This window comes from Carassius gibelio, chromosome B19, assembly GCF_023724105.1.
Source record: "Carassius gibelio isolate Cgi1373 ecotype wild population from Czech Republic chromosome B19, carGib1.2-hapl.c, whole genome shotgun sequence".
NCBI classification, from domain to species: domain Eukaryota; kingdom Metazoa; phylum Chordata; class Actinopteri; order Cypriniformes; family Cyprinidae; genus Carassius; species Carassius gibelio.
In genome coordinates, this window is record NC_068414.1 from 30,468,764 (window position 1) to 30,489,671 (window position 20,908).

The 20,908-nt window shown below is 37.0% G+C and overlaps 1 protein-coding gene across 1 annotated transcript in view; it reads right to left on the reverse strand.

Moving 5' to 3' along the window:
• Nucleotides 1–20,908, reverse strand: part of LOC127978775 (KH domain-containing, RNA-binding, signal transduction-associated protein 3-like) — a 113,112-nt gene that overhangs the window by 19,891 nt on the left and 72,313 nt on the right. The window contains exons 3-6 of the mRNA XM_052583672.1: nt 20,510–20,626; nt 16,795–16,941; nt 15,519–15,658; nt 14,219–14,405 (exon numbers count right to left, since the gene is read on the reverse strand). Of these exons, the coding sequence (XP_052439632.1) occupies nt 14,219–14,405; nt 15,519–15,658; nt 16,795–16,941; nt 20,510–20,626 (591 nt within the window). The remainder of the gene's footprint in view (nt 1–14,218; nt 14,406–15,518; nt 15,659–16,794; nt 16,942–20,509; nt 20,627–20,908) is intronic.

The following is a 20,908-nucleotide window of genomic DNA, read 5'->3' on the forward strand; positions in this document are numbered from 1 at the left end:
AGCAGCTCTTCACTTAAAATGAAAGGTTGTGAAAGTGCTTCATTAAGTCGAGGGCTGATATGATTTTGACACTGTAATTAACATCGCATAATAACCCTTTAAGAGTGGATAATGAAACATCATGGGGGTTAATATCTAATGTCGCTATTATTGTGACATATCACAGATTGCTTTATGACATGCATGGCTTTGTGGCCTGTTGCCTCGTAAAGCCCAGTGATATGTTTATGAAGACTCGTCTATGAAATGTCACCAGAGGTCAGAAAATCAAGCTGGAACTTTTTAGAAATTTATTTTTATGTAGGCCAACATGGACTTTGCACTGCTTTTCTTATATTTTCTGTGCTGATTGTTGGGGAAAACTTGTTGAATTTATATACACATGGTAAAATGTGCAAATTTTCAGCATTATTATTATCACATGATGATCCTTCAGAAATAATTATAATATACTGATTTGCTGCTCAAGAAACATTTATTATTATTATCAATGTTGAAAACATTTTTGCTGCTTAAATTTTTTTTGAGAAAACCACAATACATTTTTCACAATACATTCTTTTTTCATAACACTGTACATTTTATTGCAACACTGTACATGTTACTACTCATATTTAAAACGATATTTTGAATGTTATTTCAAAGAAAACTACTTTGTTTAGTCATTTTTTATTAAAATAGAACTGAATATTAGTGCTGTCAAACGATTAGTCATGATTAATTGCATCCAAAATAAAAAAAAAATAATTTACATAATATATGTGTATATTGTGCATATGCATTATGTATATATAAATACCAACACACACATGCATATATTTCAGAAAAATATATTATTTTTATATATTAAATACATTTATATATGATATAAAATATAAGAATATAAATGTGTGTGTATGTTTATGTATTTATATATACATAATAAATATAAACAGTACACATACATATATTATGTAAACTAAAACTTTTATTTTGGATGCGATTAATCATGATTAATCATTTGACAGCACTATTAAATATATACATTTGCTCAGCCTCTGAAACAAATTTTCTTTTCAGATGACATCATCAAGCCCCTACCCTCCAACCACATGTGCTTTTCACTGTCCAATCAATACCTGGTGCATTAAATCAAGCTCCACCCTTTATTTTGAGCATCATGTTTCATTTCATAATGTCACATTACACAGTACACATGTTGATTTCAAGCAAAACTCAACACACCTACGCAGTCAAATGATCTCAGATATTCTCACAGAAGTCAAACATCAAAGCCTAGTTCTTTCATTGCTGTTCTCCTAGTAATTTAGGATAAATGTCCTCCAATAAAAGGCTCCGACCCCTCGTCACTGCTCCAACATATCCAGCTCAGTTCCAAATCCATTTGCCCTCAATTCACATTTGTAAAATCCTCCTCAACTAGGAAAACAAAGACGCAAAAACCTTCTCATCACACACCCTGCTGTCTTAGAGCGGCATTACTGTCCGATCAGAGGCATGCCGCTGCCAGAGCACTCTATTCACTTTCATCTTTAATCCACAAGCAAAGTGACATTTAAAATGAGTTCTATAATGAAGTTTACTTGAAAAAGAAATTGAAAAACAGACAAAAAGAGAAGTTTTGCTGTTGATGTTGTTAATGTTGAAAAAAAAGAATAAATAAATTAAAAGTGTCTTGCTCAGGGACACATCGGTGTCTCACAGTGGATTTGAACCCAGGTCTCTCACACCAAAGGCATGTGTCTTATCCATTGCACCAACACCACTATGTGGAGCTTAACTATGTGTCCCTAGGAGGACTCTCTTTTGTTTTGTGTCATATAATGACTTCTTTCTTTTCAGATTCTTATTTACAGCATTATTTTCATAGGCAGTATTAGGGGTGTGACGGTTAGTATATAACCGTGAGACCGGCGGTTATAGTTTAACACCGTCATTAGAACTCTATAACCGCCAAAACCGTGTCATTAAAATATTTTTTACAAACATTTTTTATCAAAATTTTTTAAAATTTTTTAGATGGTACATAAGATGCTCAATATATCGGGAGACATGGTTTTTACCACTTAATGAAGTTTTGTAAATCGTCAGACATGATATTTACCACTTCATTAAATATTGCTTTGTAGAAAACCTTTCTTAAAAACAAATTTCGTTTTGTACAAATTTTATCTTAATTTTAATAAATGTTTTATCAACCAATTGCATGTATTTTAATAAATAAAAAGCAAATATAGCAGACAATGATAACCGTGACATGGAAGCACCAGCGCTCCGTGTTCACTTGCACTGTGAACTAGAGCGCATCTCATCGTAAATGAAACTCAGCGTAGGCCTAAGCCTCATACATTAGCATTAAATATCTTTGCTTCATCCTTTCTAGAACAGACAATGGCTTTTTTTTTTTTTTTTTTTTTGCGGCTTGCATCAGCAAAGCATTGCATCGTCCATAGACCGCAAAACAATCAGCGGATGGCGGGCGGGTGCGGCTTTGAAATTTGCTCAAAAAACTTTGGCGCGGATGATGAGTTTTGTGACAGATCTCCTTAATAAACGGAGGTCTGAAATCTCTGCCCCTTTACCGATCAGAGCGCGCGCTGACACGGAGTTAACCCGCTATCTCCAAGAACAACCAACTGACTCTACGGCAGATCCACTAGCATATCCCCCCCGCCCCTCGACCGTTATGTTATGAACCGTCACATTTGACTCATGTCATAAACGTCATCACCAATTCTGAAACCAGCACACCCCTAGGCAGTATATTAACTTCATCTCTCGTGAGTCCAATAAGGAAGTGACTAAAACTGCAATTCATCCACCAGCCGCTTGAGGTTGGCTGCAAAAGGGGGTCAGTCCCATAGACTCCCCATTTTAAAATGCACAACATTACAGCAGAAAAAAAATGTTTACAGCCTGGTGCAAAAAAAGATTTTGGTCTAAATAGCTAATTTTGCCCTTCGTGACAACTGTGAGGGGGGTGAATTTTTTTATAACTCATCCGTTTCAATTATATTAAGCCTTAAAGTTCTGCATAATTAAGGGCGTTGACACATGAGTGACAGGTAGTTTGCCGCTGCTGACACTGCCGTCGCGCTAAGTGGGCGTGGCTTCAGCAAGTAGCTCCCGCCTTTTTGCCCATTTTCAATTGTCCGGGAGAGTCGCGCGGTGACGCTCTGCCAAGATGGCGACGGCTCACTCTGCACACTTTAGGCTTCATAAACACACTTCAGGAGTCTACGGGTGACGTCACGGACACTACGTCCATGTTTTTATACAGTCTATGGAGAAAACCCATAGTTCTATGTGATATCAGATGTTTGGGCACCCCATATAGGCAAAATGGCATGATCATAACAACCTGCGAATATTCGACTGTGAGATTAGTGGTCGAATCAGGCTCCTCCTATCGAAGCATCGAATCGTCGACTATTCTGGATCACCCCTAATATATTATATATATTATATATAGTTGACTAATGGCTTGAATGACTACTGACAACTGTTTGACTAGAAATTTAAGAAAATGTTAATTAAGAAACAAATATTTAAGATACAGTGTCTGAAAACAATTCATAATATCTTAATTCTAAATAATAATACAAAACAGTAAAAATGCTAATATATAGGTATGTGTGTGTGTTTGGGTACATTTTTCTTTAGAAAATGTGAGTGGTGCTTGGTGCTGAAAGACTGTATGGTTGCTAGGCAGTTGCTAAGTTGTTCTGAGTAATTTCTAAGCACTTTCTATGGTGTTCTGGGTTGAGGATGTGAAGGTGCAGGTTCAAATTCATCCTGTGTAATGTTTTGATCTCACCACCCTGGTCCTTCCACCAATAATTTATTGTCTATCAATAAAAAATGGCCTCGGCCCATGAAATCAAATTAGGCCAAAAAGGAAACTGAAATGAATTTGAAGAAAAGATATAAGAACTGATCCTCCCGGAAAACCTGGAGCTCCACAATGTTTCAAAGGGATTTCAGTTCCTCTCCAGGATAGATCACCTCAGATCTCGACCGCTGCGCTGTGCTGGTTCCAGCTCAAATATTTGATGAGAAGCCTAACAGTTGAATTTCCTTCCATATCCAAAAGGAAATAAGTTGAAATCAAAGCAAAATGAAGGTTTGTAGAATTTGAAGATTTTAATAAAAACACTCAACGGTGAGCAACTCGTCTTCCTTGCAAGCTGCAACAGGACCAGACTCACTCGGCTATTTATAACCGGAGATATTTCCATTGTGCCGTCTCGGCTGACAGTGATCTCTATCTGCAGCATTATGAATATATCATAAGGTAAAAACCTCTCGTATTCTGAAAACCCCAACTCCATTACTTTGGCAGATTAGTTATGAACGGCTTTATGCACTGATCAAATAAATCAGTCTGGTTGAAAGTGAAAACAAAACCAGGTTGTGTGTGAAAATGAGACTTTCTTGAAGAAGGGAAACTCATTCCCAGGCTGCTGCTGTAAAGCAGTTGAAAGCCGCTGACAGCCGCTGTGCCATTTTGATCAGCTCAGGTTTGATGAAGTCTGTCAACGCTTGCAAAAGACACTGAAATTAGACGTGTACACATCACACTCCGAGCGCAGAGAAAATGAAATCTCTGTTCGAACGGCATGTCAAATCTTTTCAAATGTGGTTGTACTTACACCGTCTGGGCTTTGTATGAAAGAGAAAACAGATCTCTCTGGGGCGAGAGACTGCTGGTGGTTTGTTTGGGAAACTTCTCGCTAAGCTGAGGCTGTCGTTAGTGAGCGACGAGCATCTCTGCTACAGATGGATCAAACTCATTTAAACGCCGCGTGTGAAGCGGAGACTCTTTCAGGTTTGGGCTTCATTAGACAAGGAGAAAACTCTCCACAATGTCATGCCCTTTAAACAAGCATAAAAGGAACATGAAGCGCGCTATCAAGTTCACTATCAGTTCACAAAGTAAGCACATAATTAATTCTAGGGAAATTACTAAGAAATAAAATAGCTGTAATAGTAAAAATATCAAAAGTGGCAGTATATTTGTAATGCTACAAAAGATTTATATTTAAAATAAGCAGTTTACTTGAACATTTTATTCTTCAGAGAATCCTGAAGAAATGTATTTAATGTATTAAATGTAAAACTGTAGTTAATATATATTACAAAAGTTACGTGGTCATGAGATCAGCATATTATTTGTTTTTGAAAGATCTGTAAAAAAAAAAATCAAAATAAATCAATAAAAAACATTATAATAATTTGCAATATATTAATAATTAAATATTTTATATATCTTTATATTCTGAATACATATCTAAATGTTTAATTTTATTGACATTTAACAAAAGTTTCAAGTTTGCATTTCAGCTTTGCAATTAAAGAAATAAATTACATTTTAAAATATATTATAATAATGTACAAATTGATTTCATAATATTACTGCTCTTACTTTTTTTTATCAAAATAAATGCAGCCATAGTGAGCAGAAGAGACTTAGCCAAACTTTTTGATATATCAGTTACTAATATTATGATTTAGATTTAATTTCCGAGTCTTAATTTGTCAAAACATTTTAAAGTATACAAGAATTACTTCATTGCATTTTGATTTATTCATTTAGCAGACACTTTTATCCAAAACGACTCACAATTTGAGAATATATCAAGTGATACATCTCAAAGAGGAAAATAGACACTAAAGTGCTTGTCATAACAAGTTCAAATACAGTGCATACAAGTTAGACAGAGAAAGATGAAAGACAAGATAAATGTTTTTTATTTTTTTTTATTTTTTTTTTGGATGAAGTCAGATAGTGAAGAAAGAGGTGAGTTTTCAGCTGTTGCAAGTAACACAACATAAACAGTAATGTGTTGTGTGCAAGTACACAACAGATACAGAAACAAAGTATTAAGCAAACACTCAGGCACTCGGTCTGCTCTGCTGACTGATCGCTTCTCCCCTTTAATATTCATAAACTGCTCTGTGACATCACAACCACCACATATGTCCACCCAAAACAAAGTTTCCCCACAACTTTTTCTGAGTTGGTTCATATCACTTTCCCCCTTTGTTACATCAGCAGAGGAGCTTTCAAAGGTTTCTGTAACAGCAGCGGGCGACCTGTTTTCAATCTCACCTGTGCTCTAATTCTGAGCGTGCGATTGACATTGCGGCTGTTTATTGGCGCTGCCAGCTGGGGTCTCGGCGGTGAGTCTATCAGAGCGCTGCTGGCCGGAGCTCAGGTAAGCAGTGTGCTGGAGAGAGCTCTATTAGAGCCCAGTAAAGCCATGTAATCACATTACATTTGCCTCCTCCAGCCCGGTGCCAGAAACGCAAGGCCACATTAGAGACACAGAGAGACCCAGACAAACTCAATCATGTTTAGCCTCTCTCTTGCACACACACACACACACACAGAGAGAGAGAGAAAGAGACATGCCTTTACTTACAGTAGCTCAATGAGGGTCCAGACGATTTTCTTTATATAAAATATATTTACAATGACTACAGACTAACCCTAAATGATGTATTTCACAATATATGATGTCTATTACTAGTATTATTAGTATTTTATTAACATGAATACATATTAATACATACTATAAATGCAGTAATACAAGTAAACATTTATTACAAACAAATTAATAATTAAAATAATATTTTTTATAATAATAAATTAAATGAAAAATAATAGTAAAGACATCAGGGTGAACTCTTTTCACTTGGTCAAGTAAGCAAATACTCAGAACAGCCTAGCAACCACACAGAACACCCTAGCAACCATTCAGAACAAAAGGTGACAGTACTGCAGAAAAACATTGAGAAAACTGTGTGTTCCAGAATAGACTGAAGTCAGGCGTCGCTCTGATAACTCAACGTCTTGGGTGAAAGAAATCCTTGATCTCTTACTATCATCAGAGCTTCGCATCAGTGTTTGACGGTCTCCAAAACACACACGTTACATCAGACATAATGAGAACATCGACACGCTTAAGAGACACACGCTGATACTACAGTCTGAATGAGAGACAGAAGCTCCCCAGGTAAGCGTTCTGCTAGAACAGACACAATCGGCTGAGAGACAGGTTGTTAGGAGATAAGACCTGCCCTTAGATGCCACGAGACCTCACACACACACACACACATGTTTGTTTTTGTCAAAAGTGGGGACATCCCATAGGCATAATGGTTTTTATAATGTAGAAACTGTATATTCTATCGCCCTTCACCAACCCTAACCCTAACCCTAACCCTCACAGGAAACTTTGTGCATTTTTACTGTGGCGAGTGGGGCGGGGCCGAGAGGCGTGGGAACGAGGAGTGAGGCCAGGTGTAGTGATTATAGATGAGCTACACCTGAGCCCCACCGCTAGTATCGAGTCCCACGGAGGAGATGGAAGGATATAAAACTGGAGCGACTCTAGTGAAGGACGAGAGAGGACCAGACCTGGGACATTATTTTATGTTTTGGTTTTTATTTGTGCGCACCAGTCGTCCGTGAGGGGCTGGTGCGCCGTTTTGTATTTATTTATGAATTATTAAATTATGTTTTGATTGTGCGCCGGTTCCCGCCTCCTTCTTCCCTGTATAGGAAGTGTATATCGTTACAGTGTATTGTTACAGTGGTGCCGAAGCCCGGGAGAAGGAGGGACGCGCTGCTGAAGATCCCTCGCCGCTGTGGTGAATCCGCGGTGCCCTCGAGCTGGCGAGGTATGTGCCGCCATGGACGCTCGAGGCGGTGGGCTGGAGCGAGTTGCCGGGGACGGGCGAGCTCGCTGCCGACCGCCCACGACAAGGAGGGGCGGCTGCCGTCCGTGAGGGAGCGGAGGAGTCGGCGCCGTTCGCCAGGGGGGCAGGGAACGGGGGACTCCTGCCGCTGCCCAAAATCGGAGGAGCCGTCGACGTCCACCGGGCGGCGGAGGAGTGTCGTGCCGTCCGCCGAGGGCCGTCCAGTGCCACCGCCGGGCACCGCGGAGGAGATCACCCAGCCGGTGGAGGGCCGAGCAGCAGTGCGTCTGGGAACCGGATTTTTTTTTTTTTTCCTCTCTCCCCTCTCTCGTCCCTGTCGCTCCTCCTTCCATCTCCTTTTCTCTCGCCTCGTCTGTCCTACCCCCAGGTTCCCGCAGGTCCCCATGAGCGGTCTCCCCCGGAGGGAAGGGGGGGGGGGGGGGGAGTAGAGCGCAGTCTCGGGAGTACCCCCCGGCCTGCGAGGGGCGATGGGGGTATGTGGCGAGTGGGGCGGGGCCGAGAGGCGTGGGAACGAGGAGTGAGGCCAGGTGTAGTGATTATAGATGAGCTACACCTGAGCCCCACCGCTAGTATCGAGTCCCACGGAGGAGATGGAAGGATATAAAACTGGAGCGACTCTAGTGAAGGACGAGAGAGGACCAGGCCTGGGACATTATTTTATGTTTTGGTTTTTATTTGTGCGCACCAGTCGTCCGTGAGGGGCTGGTGCGCCGTTTTGTATTTATTTATGAATTATTAAATTATGTTTTGATTGTGCGCCGGTTCCCGCCTCCTTCTTCCCTGTATAGGAAGTGTATATCGTTACAGTGTATTGTTACATTTACTTTCTCAAAAAAACCTCATTCTGTATGATTTATAAGCGTTTTGAAAAATGGGGACATGGGTTATGTCCTCATAAGTCACCCTCTCCTTGTAATACCTGTGTCATACCCATGTCATTATACAAAGTTGTGTCCTGATATGTCACAAAAACATGCCCACACACATGCATGGCTTTTTTGACTAACTCCATCCCCCCTGCTCATATCTACTCCAGTCGCTGGGTTTTCTGGCACATTTCCTAGTTTCACAGGTCTGCCAAGATGCTCTGAGTGTCTAGACTCTCTCAGAATACTGAACATCTAACAAATATGAACATGCAATTTACAGCACACCAACACTATGAAGGAATATTGTTCTTGCCATTTTTAGCAATAGCATTTACAGAGAAAAGACAGGAACTCTATATTTAATTTAGAATTTAGTGTTTGATGACTTCAATTTAAATTTCTGTATATTTCTGCTGAAGGGCATAGGTAAATATGACATTCATTATAATGGGTTTATGTGAAGATTGTTTTAAGTTCAATAAATCTAAGTCTAATATCTGTTAAAATTGATAGCTGTATTTTATTGTATATTTAAACATTTTGATGTTAGGTGGGATTAATAGCGATTCATTTCAGAAAAATGTTGCGATTGATTTGTTTTTTGCTTTTTTTATCGACTGACAGCATGTGTGTGTGTGTGTGAATGTTTTTTTTTTCACTCGTTTTATAACAATAATTACATTTTCTATTGCCAAAAAGAAAGTAATTACATTAACTCCTGCTGTATGAATTTGTCAAGCTAAATTCATCGCACATAAACACACATACACACAACGACAGCACCAATGAACTCGAAGATGGATGAGCGCATTTCACTCATACCGTCTCACTTTTAAGACTACACATAAAACCCAAACTACACATGTGGTTTAGAGTGGCTCGTGAACTAGACAGCTGCCCAAGACTTCAGGAACATCCTGCACTGCTGGATTAATAAACTTGCGCTGGTCACACAGAGCTAAACAACATCACACTCGTGTCGACTGCAATTAACGTGTGGCTTCTGCCATGGAGATCAAACTGAGAGAGGATGGAAGTCATAAATACTGAGCTACCATGGGGCTCGGGCCAAATTTGCATAAACAGAACTGATTTATGGGTACTGGGGTAGTCAGACTGAAACTAGGAGGCGGAAGTGTGCACCACATTATCCGTTTAATGGAATTTCATGCTCTGTCTCTCGCTTCTTATATGATAAGGAATGTTTCTCTCATTAGATATAATACTTCTGCAAGTTTCAGAAGCAGTGACTGGAGGTTAGTGCACATGCTCCAGTCACATCTAATTGTGCAATACATCGATGCAAATGCACAAATGAATGCGAGTTGTTTACACATCTCAGAAGTATCGAGAAATACAAAAAAGGTACTTGTATAATTTCAAAGCAAGTGTTTCGGCATTCATTTGCACATTTAATTACAGATAGTAAAACGGCTGTGTGTTTATCTGTGGACCGAGCTCACAAAATATATACTACATATATTTGTATAATTTAATGTGTGAATTTCAGGTAGGTTTTCATATATATTCTTAAAGATTACATATATTTTATACATCATATATTATATTTTTTTCCAAATAATTCAGATCAGTCTACAAACTTGCATTTACAAAGCCATGCATTGTGCAAATATATTTATTCTTATATATTATGATATATAGACAACAAAATAATAATAATTCTGATTATTAACAAGCATGTACATGACAAAATAGTTGGATATAGCCATGTGGTGTGCATCAATATTCTTATATATTATATTTGAAATATTTTCCCCAAATAATTCAGATTGATCTACCAACATCTATACATGGATTTTTTTTTTCAAAATTCTTAATAATTTTGCTTATTGAAAAGCATATGCAAGTCAGTATTGTTGATACAGCCATTTGGTGTTCATATATAGTATAATAATAATTCTGATTAAAAAGCACATGGAAGACAAAATATTATTCATACAACAATGCAATGTTCATATATATTTTTATATGTTATATATGTGATAAATTGTGTTTTCCAAATAATTATGATCAATTCACAAACATTTATAACCAGTTTTTTTTCATTCATTAACAATTCTGCTTAATAAAAAGCATGTGCATTACAAAATATTATTATTTGATATGTGCATATATATTCTTACTAAATTTTATACATTATATACATAGTATATTCTATTACTATTTCAGTCTTTCTACTTTAAAATGTAATGTTTCACTTAAAGTGTTACTGTTTCTATATCTAAATTTTATTCGGTGTACTATACTTTCAACACAATGTGTCAAAAGCCCCCTTAAGAAAAGAAAAAAAAGAAAAAGAAGACATTTCCAGTTGAAGACCCGAGGCTCAGGAATACGTTTTGTGTCGGCACTTACTGAGTAACAACTCTCACATGGGTCTGCATGTCACTAAAGTACTTCAGCATGATAAAAAAGCGGCATGGACAGAATGAAACTCCTAAACGGGGGAGCCCATAGGCAAACCTATGTCTCTATTGAGAACACAAACCTGTGATTTGTGTTTGGTTTGAGAAACATCACACTGGATGCAGCATTCATAACACAACACTGGTGACAAAAAAAATCATTTCAGCACTCGACCAGAGGAGAGATAGCAACCGCAACCGGCTCTGTAATAATGAGGCTAAACCAAAGTGACAAGCGGTTTTGATTGTGGAAGCAGAGGTTCTGTGATACAGACCGGGATAATACATGCTGTAATGCTATTATTGCAACCTTCCGCAGAGAGTGAGTCAGGTATCAGAGCAGCCCTCTCGAGAAAGAGACAAACGGCCGATGCAATTACTTCAAATTAATGACTTACACAAGAGCGGGTGGATCCGCCCTCCACGGCCCACAAACACGCTTCAAATCAGATTCTGTGCCTTTAAAATGTATTTTGGCTTATTGATTTGCAGTAATCTGATCAAGATGTTTTCAAATCGCATAAGACACATGTTAACGCTGACCTCAGTTGATTCTCAGAGAGAGATATGTGGTCACGATTGGGTTAGATATATTAATCGTGTACTGGTTTGATATCTTTTCTTGCCAGAGTAATTGGAAATCAAATGTGATTAGATGATTCCTGTAAGGTCAGACACTGAGAGCGGATGGGACTGGCTGATCTCTGTAAATCTGAAAGGTGAGAGGGGATATGATTGGCTGATGACATTTTTCCTCCACAAAGATCTCCGTAATTTCCCATGAAATGTCTTGAACTCTTTGGCCCTCAGGTCAAAGAAGATCTGAACTCAGAAGATCTTTTTGTTTCCAATACGATTCCTGACGGGGAACATCTAAACATTGATTCTCAGCGACAGCTTCAGATTTATCATCCCACAGATGTTTTTGTTTCAGACTCCTGCACAGATGCATGTATCCAGGCCGTGGAAACGATAGGGAACAGCTGGTGACTGAGTCGTTTCCTCTGACCCCAGCACATTCGAACGGCGGCCCCCTAAATAAACCTGTCAGATGTGGTTAGATATGGGCACTGCAGGGCAGAGTGCCAACACCACCCACCTCTTAGGACCCACCATCTGTTAAATATTCCACATGCGAGCCAGAAGACCTCTGAGACACGCAACATCGAGAGGGGCTGGCAAACATTCAGATAAGCTCAATGTATTTGAAGTGGTTGTTTTGCAGCTCTCTCTGATAAATTAAAACTCAAAGCAGTGGAAATCTATAACAGTGTCAGAAGCAGGCAAGCAAATAAGACCATTTTCCAGATAATCACAAAGAAAAACCAGTAAATCAAGCAGATGAAATGATTTAGGGTGTCTCCGATAGACAGACGCACTATGTACTGTTCCATTACGACTGACAAATGAGATCAGCGTCATAAAGCATTCATTTCTGTGAGAGCCTTGGCAAGCTATTGAGTTTGTTTTATAACATTTATCGATATGATAAATGTCAACAATAAAACACTGGCTATTATAGACATATATCACAGATCACTCTTTCTGTAAAGAGTGGTACTAAAATTACAGTAAATGTTCAAATAGAGTAAGTGTCATGCTTATGTTGCTTTTGCATGCCTGGTGGCACCAAACTGTAAAAAATAATTAAATGCCAAATAAATTAAATTTATAATTTTAGAGATTTTTATTTATTTATTTTTTTTATTTGGAAAGATATTTGCAAAAACATTTTAGGGTTAAAAAGAATAAACTTAGTTAACTATAAAGCAGAAACCAAATTTAAAAGGTTTTACTAACGCCAACACAAACCGTCTTTTGGCGTTAAACGTTTAATGTCAGTTTTTACTAAAGATTTGAAAGTGACGAATTAGTGCTGAAAAGGCATGGTTATTTTTGAGCCTGACCTTATTAAATATTAATTTGTAGAAGTTTCCCATTCAGACACAAAATATATGGGAGGAGAGTATTCAAATGAATCACACCAAAAATTACATTTGCGCTTGTCAAATTACTGGCATTTGCGCCACTATTTAAAGCCCAAATAAAAAAAAACTATTTTGGTCTTGAAATGGCTGCAATTATTGTTGCTCGGAGGAGGCACTGCAGAGGAAAGAGAGTGTGTGATAGAAGGGAGAGGAGTTTTTTCCACATGTAGCCTATTAATTTATTTGGAAAGCCAGAAGAACACTTTGTATTATAGTATACATATCGTTTACCAAGCCATGCTATTTTTACGACTTGGAACCCTCAACTAGGAGTCACGCAATACCAGGTCTAACAAAACTTCTAGCAAGCCTTAATTTTTTTTGGCCTCTGGTTCTTTTCAACATACTGTGGCTTCTTTATTTCCTTGTATATTGGTATATTGTGTTAGTCGATATTTATATGAGTCTGTGTTCATTGTTAGTAAATCACCCGAAGAAATTTCCCTTTCCATCAGTACTGTTTTGCAAATGTGCTCTTGTGCTAGTTTGCACTGTTTAGTAAAACTGGCCCTTAATAAATTTACAAAAAAAAAAAAAAATAAAAAAAAAATAAGTAAATGAATAAATAAATAAATAATCTGAAATAAAACACAATTAAATAAATATACTTATTAGATGAAAAAAAAACATACAAATATTTTATTGCAATTAATTGTTAGGGCATAATTATACATGTATAAATATTATTACTAAATTACTAATTTAATTAATTTAATACCTATTAAAATTTAAGTAATTTAATTACTACTTTATTAAAACTGAACTGAAATAAAATATAAATGTTAAATAACTAAAATAAATAAATAAATATGAAAGCCACATGTCAAAATTACTGTTAATAAAAGTTTATTACGATGAATAAAGTCTAATTAAGTGTATTATTAAATAATATAATGGTATATAAATAATACTAAAATAACACTGGCAAAGACTATGGTTAGATCTGCACTGGTGATGGTACAGTACAATTAATTGACTTTTGCAAAACCAACTGGCATACTGTAGTAAAAAACAGTATTGTATTGTGAACAGTATTAGCTTTAAAAATACTTAATATACTTACTTAAATGCATATTTAAAAAATCCTGTATGTCATCCTGCCACCATTTGCTGGATACTAATAATTTGATCATCATTAATTCTGTCCTTGAATTTGATATAGATCCTAAACAGAGTAACATCTACAGCAAAGCATGTGACAGTTACTTACATATTCGCCATAGGTATCCTGCACCACTGGAGGGGGAGGTCTGTACCCGGGTGGGGGCGGAGCTCCTCGTGCTCTCTGTGAGGGAACACCCCTTACTCTGCTGGACGGAACCCTGCTGGGCGGAGCTCCTCTGGGCGCCACCCCCCGCGGGACTGCAGCCTGAGGAGGAGGAACACCCCCTCTACACCTGCAGGACACATCGCCCAAATATAAATAGAATTAACTAAACATTATGACTGGAGCAAGAATTCTTCATTTAAAATATGAAAACACAATAGTGTGAAAATGGTGTGAAAAACTGCATATACACTGCAAGAGAAATGATTGGACATAAATGAACTAAATTAGTGATGTTACATCTTTTTACCAAAATATACTTAGATTCTTTGCATTACCTTTGGAGATAAAATATATATTGTGCCTACACTACAGTATAAATTACTATTTCAGTTTTTCTACAACACAATTTCATTGCAATTCAATGAATTACTTGCGGTTTCTTTGTATTGTTTAAAAGTTAAGTGAATTTGTGAAATTTATTAGCAATTTTTAAGTGAAATTTGTTCATTGCACATTTGAGTCTCTTTTACAAAAGTAAGTAAATATATTTTTTAATGCATTTATCTATTTGTTGTTCCTTATGTAATTGCAATAAATCCCCAGTTTTGATGAATTTAATAATAATCTAAGGTATGGAACAGTATAGTAAAACAGAAATGTGTCAAAAGGTTTACTCTATACTGTTCAAAAATTCAGGGTCAGATTTTTTTATTTATGCATTCAACTGAATAAAACTGATGGTATTTTATAGTGTTTCAATGTAAAACCCTGAAATAAAAAGAACACTGGAAATGGCATATCTCAGTTTCTACAAAAATTTAAGCAGGACAACTGTTTATAATAAAGCTTTGACATTTAATAATCATCTTTCAACAGACAGACAGAGAGGTCTAGTCTAGATTTTGGCTATCATTTACTAAGAACAATATGCCGTTGATTATATTCTATCCTCCAGTGGAAGATTACTTTGACGGTTTGATTGAATTTCCCTCTCCAACTATGATGAAAATGAGTCTGGTTTGAGGAAATGACATTAGCGCCAGTCCAAGTGAGAATAAATCTGCCAGTTATACCGCATTAAACTCTCAGTGGAGTTTCAAATCCATTTCTCATTAAACAGCAGAAAAAAAAGTCAACGGGCAGAAAAGGTGAAATTAAGGAGTTTATTAGTCTTGTTTACAAGTTATCCAGCCGTTTCTCGCTCTAGATGTGATTACAGTACAAAGAACCGCTGTCGCACCTGTGTGATCCCGGCGCTGACGTTCCTCTGCTTCGTGTGCTGCTCTTGCCTCTGGCCGCTGGGACTTTGGCGTCCTCCGAGCCGCCGTTCAGATACGTCAGCTCCTGTAGCTGAGCCTGTCTGATCTCATCGTTATAGTCCTGTACACACACGGTTAATGAGCTGGAACGCACAATAATGGTCCACTTGTTTTTCAAGGGGAAATATATGACCCCTGCAACCCCAAACACACACCAACATGTGTTTTTCCCCAAGAGGAGGCATTCTATATATAAATAGTAACATTTAATGTGGCTTTTCATTAGCATAACAGATGTCACTGTGAGATTTTATATACATAAAGTCAATACCGTGCACAAACGTGAACATATGTGTAGTGTTTGATAGAGAATATCCGGAATATTACATGAATCTGAAAACCACTTAACTTCTCCAATGTAATATATTTGTAACTAAAATAGAAAACTTGACAAAGAATGACTTGATTTTATCCACCAAACATTGTAAAACAGAGATCATTAAAGTATGTTTTACAAAAAAAAAATGCTATTTCAGTTTTCCTACTTTAAAAGTGTTACGTTATTTACCATTTATTTGCATTTTTATTTTAGTATCGAGATACAAATACATTTTTATTCATATTTTTAATTAGTTTTATTTTTATATGTTCTTCTTTCATTTCCATAAGCTTAAGTTTTAAGTGTTTAATACATTTTGTTATGCGTTTGTCATTTCTAATATGTATCCATATAGATTTGATTAATTTTAATTTTAGTTTAGTTCTAGTTTTTTTTTTTTTTTTTACCATTTTAAATATAAAAAGGGTTTATATATATATTCATTTTATTTTAGTTCAAGATAATTTCAAGGTATTGTATGGTTTTTAGTTAACTATAAAATAGCCCTGTTTCTTTGTAATTGTTTGTGAAATTCACTAGAAATTTCTATGTGAAAATATTTTCTAAACCATTCTAATTAGTTTTTCTCTGGACTGTGGGCTTATTGGACAAAACCTGACTAGTATGAATCCAGTTTTACCAGTTACAACAGTATGTATTTTGGCCTAAGGTAATATTGTAACTGTTCATGGAATGTACAAGTTATGTTAATAGTGAGAATAAACCTCCAAAATAAAATGTGACTAATTGTTTCTGAAGATTTTAAACAAGTGAATGTGTATTTTTGGTCTAAAGGTAATAAACGCTTCAATCATAACATGAAAGATGATGATGTTGATGCTCAGTTTGTGTTTAGAAGATTGTACAAACAGACGTACAGGAATAAGAAATTTTTTGATCTCCTCTAAAGCGTGACCCATTCTTGCATATGCTTCAGCAGGCGGCGCGAACACCTCGATCAGAACATGAAGATCTTCGTTGAGGTGGTGATACTTTGTCTCTCCGCTCTTTCGCAGTTCTTCTTCCTGTGTATATATAAAAAAAGAAAAATGTACACATTTGCAAGCATTTGCCATACCAGTTGAGATTAGGGCATGCATATTCTATTCAATTAAAATGTAAATTCCATATGCAAACACATTTACACTGGACAGCGAGTGGGGAGCACTGTTAGCTGGCGCAAAGCAAAAGAGCAATTTAACAGGAACCATGAGACAGAAACATGGCAAAGAATTACATCAGCCCACCTGTCAGATGCACAGATGATGCCTCTTTATTTTAAAAGCAGGGTGAGATTTTCATTCAGCGCGGCTTTTAGTTGGAGAGCAAAGCGTGCTGTTATGTGCGTGCTTGTCTCCTGTGCTTCCTCTGATGTCATACAGTTAATCTGCTCTCTTTAAAACAATCGCAGTTATGCAAATGATATGCTAATTTCATCCACAATCTGCTGTTTACTGAAAGAGGTCAGTTTAGTGCAGATATGCTGAGGTAACGGAGCATGTGTGTATGAAAAGGCAGTAAGCATGGGCTAATCAACAAATTGGCAAAAAATCTAGATTGACATTTACAGTAATGTTTTTATTGTTTGTTTTTGTTTTTTAAGTTCGATTTATTCTCTTTAAAGCATTATTTTTGTGGAGTTTTGTGGAGTGTTATGCATAATAAAAAATAATAAAAAGGGCCTCTTTTAACCCTAAAAGGATCTTAAACATTATTTATCTAAAGGTTATTAATTTAACAGGCAGAGCAAGCTGTTTTGATTAAATGTTTATTTGTTTAAAATAAAACCAGGAACCTGTATAAAGAAAGTAAAAGTATCAGTTTTGATTTTCAAAATAATTGTCATATTTGTATATAACATTTTGAGAAAACAATGTGAGATGTAAACAAGAAAAAAAGTCAAAATAGCGAGAAGAATGTACGCTGAGAATTATGAAAAAAAAGTCAGAACTGCAAGATTTAAACTCGCACACAATAGTCGCAATAGCTAAATATTAACTCAGAAACCAGGAGAAAAAGTCAGAATTTTTAAATAAAAGTCTCAATTACCATTTTTTTTTAAAATTCATTTATTAATTTATTATTTGGAAAAAAAACAAGCTTCCATGCAAAAGTGTTTGCAAAAGCATATTTTCCACATTAACCGGTGAACGCACACATATATGTAAAGTTTTCTAAAGTGCTTCCAAAAACAAGCTCTTGTGGGGTTTGGGGCGTGTATGTTTACTATCAACATCATTTGGCAAATTCTGTGAAATTCATTTCTGCAAATTCTAGTACATCAAAGAGAATGATGAGCTTTAAGCAAATCTCTCCTCTCTGCTGTGGGACGGAGCTGCAGGAGAATCTCCAAACAGCTTAAAACCGTGCAGGTGAGCGTTCCAGATCCAAACCGGCCAATTTGCGGTGCACAATTCCCCCTCTCTCGCTTTTCTCCACAGAGAGCTTGTTCACCAAAATCTGACAGGACCGGAGGAGTGCAGCAGTCAATAACAACACGCCCAATTAGCAGATAAAACCTTCCAGAACACCCTGAGCTCTGGAACAGCTGTCTGAAGGGAGAAGATTGCTCGTGTGAACGCTGAATGTAATTGTGGCACGCTTATACATGCACACATCAAAAAATGGCCAGAAACCAGAGGTACATGCACACAATCTGCTGGGGGAAAATGTCAATACTTAAAAGGGTACATATCATGGATTTTCCTGAACCTTTTAAAATAAATATTGCATGCAACAAGTTAGCCAATTAGAGCCAACTAATTAAAGGTACAGTAGCAAAGCAAGGTTGTTTTTTCCCTAAATAAATGTATACTTTTACTCAGCAAAAATGCATTAAATGAATCAAAATTGACAGTAGATAATTTATTACACTTTACATTTCATATAAATGCTCTTTTACTGAACTTTCTATTCAACAAAATATCCTGAACTGTCTCGATGCTGCTGCTACTTTGATGGACTGAAGAGCAAAAGAGCGAGGAGACGTAGGGGAATCCGTGAAGTAAGTTTTTATTAGCACCAAAACAAAGCAAGGCTCACATAGCAGAGGGGATTGACAAACAATACCAGATGCTGGACATGGAAACACACAGGGCTTAAATTATGGAACTCGGACCGACCCCTACAGACAGATCCCTATAACCCCCCCCAAAAAAATCCTTGGGGAGAATATTGGCTTCTGAGTCCCACTGTGGACACATTCAGCACCGTTATCATGTCTAGTCTGCAGAATTCCCGGGTGTACTCGATGAATGTGAGATCTCTGTGGGCCAGGGCGGAGAATCTCATGGTGATTTCCATTATCGCAGCGAGAAAAAATGGAAAACAAAACACCCTCGAAAAAAGGAAACAAAAACACGGAGAGAAGGTGCGCCGCTTATTGTTTATGTCCGGTATTTTGTCACGATGCTGCTGCTACTGTATACTATAATAAATATAAGATGATGTAGGTACAGTTCCGGGGGCGAGGCCAGTGTTAACTGCATTAAAAAATGTAAATCACATTATTCATTATTCATAACTAATCAATTAAGTTAATGCGTTAAACTGACAGCCCTAATATATATATGTTAACAATGTAAACTGACAAGCTGATAATGACTGTGGATTTGTATACATACACACACACACACACACACAAACATTTTGGACATTTAGAAGGTTGCAATTGTACAGCTGTATGTGTTTGAATTGAATCTGTATCTAAATAAATTACAGACATGAACTGAAAGGTTAATCTAAAATTAAACTATTGTTTTTGGTGAAAGAAATGTTTACGGAGAAAAAACAATGACAGGGTCGTTTACACAACAATGTTTTTTACTAAAATTTTATTTATTTATTTATTTATTTTTTTGGCATTTTGAGTTTTCATTTATATGACGTATATAATGGCGTTTTGGGGGCCTGAAAATGCAAACTTTAAACGTTTCAAAGTTTCAAAGTAAAAGTTTTAACTGTAAAAATGCAAATTTGTGAAAATGTGAAGTCATGCGCATGTGTATTGCATGTTCAGTATATGCGCATAACATCGTCAACTACGGGTCTGGCATGAACAATACAGCGTTTTTAGTCTTTTCTGGTGATCTGTGTGAATGGGGATCATTATTGACAACATTGTTGTCTAGATGAAGCTTTTGAAAAAAAAAGTCCCGTTTAACTAGAAGAATGCATCTGAATTACCGCAACAGACAGCTCAAGTGAATTCATTTAGATGCTTTAAGAACTAATCTGCTGTTTGCCAATAACCCCAAAAACCTGTCAGGCTATATCTCTCTGTCCCTTTGTCTCTTGTGTTCTTTCTCTCTTTCTCTCTGACACAATGCTGACGTTAGCATGTCTGTATGACATCGTATCCCTCCTTCCAGGAGAGGTGGGGGGAGCGAACCATCAGCAACCATCAATCGATTCAATCAGTGGTGCAGCATGCAGAAACGCAACGATGTGATCGTTCAGATCAGTGGAGACAATGAAACTATGTGGTGAAAGACGGGACAAAATCACCAGCTCCTGCCTCATATACCCTGATTAACAACCCAGAGACCGATAATAAGCAAAGAAAAACACTGATAATAAGCAAAGAAAGAATACCTTTTCTTTGTCTCTCATGGATCCCTTGCCGAGGATGGACATCTTGGTCAGCGTGTCCTCCTGCAGTCTCTTTAATGAGTTCCCTCGAGGGCCCAGGAGTTTTCCCACAAAATTGAACTAATAAAACAGAGAGAGAAAATTTTATTTTTACTTTCACTTCATAGCACTGTCTTCTAATTACCATTCTCTAGTACATAAGTTAACTTTTAGCAAGTTGTTTGCATCCAAACTGCACAAATATGGCGGACACGAGCACAGGTGAGAGACTCCTACCGCGCATATGAACTCTTAATATATTTTATATTTTAATATATTTTAATAGTTTAGCAACATATAATTAGCTAACTATGAAAGGTTCCTTCACAATATACCATTGTATGGCTTTGATACATTTACATA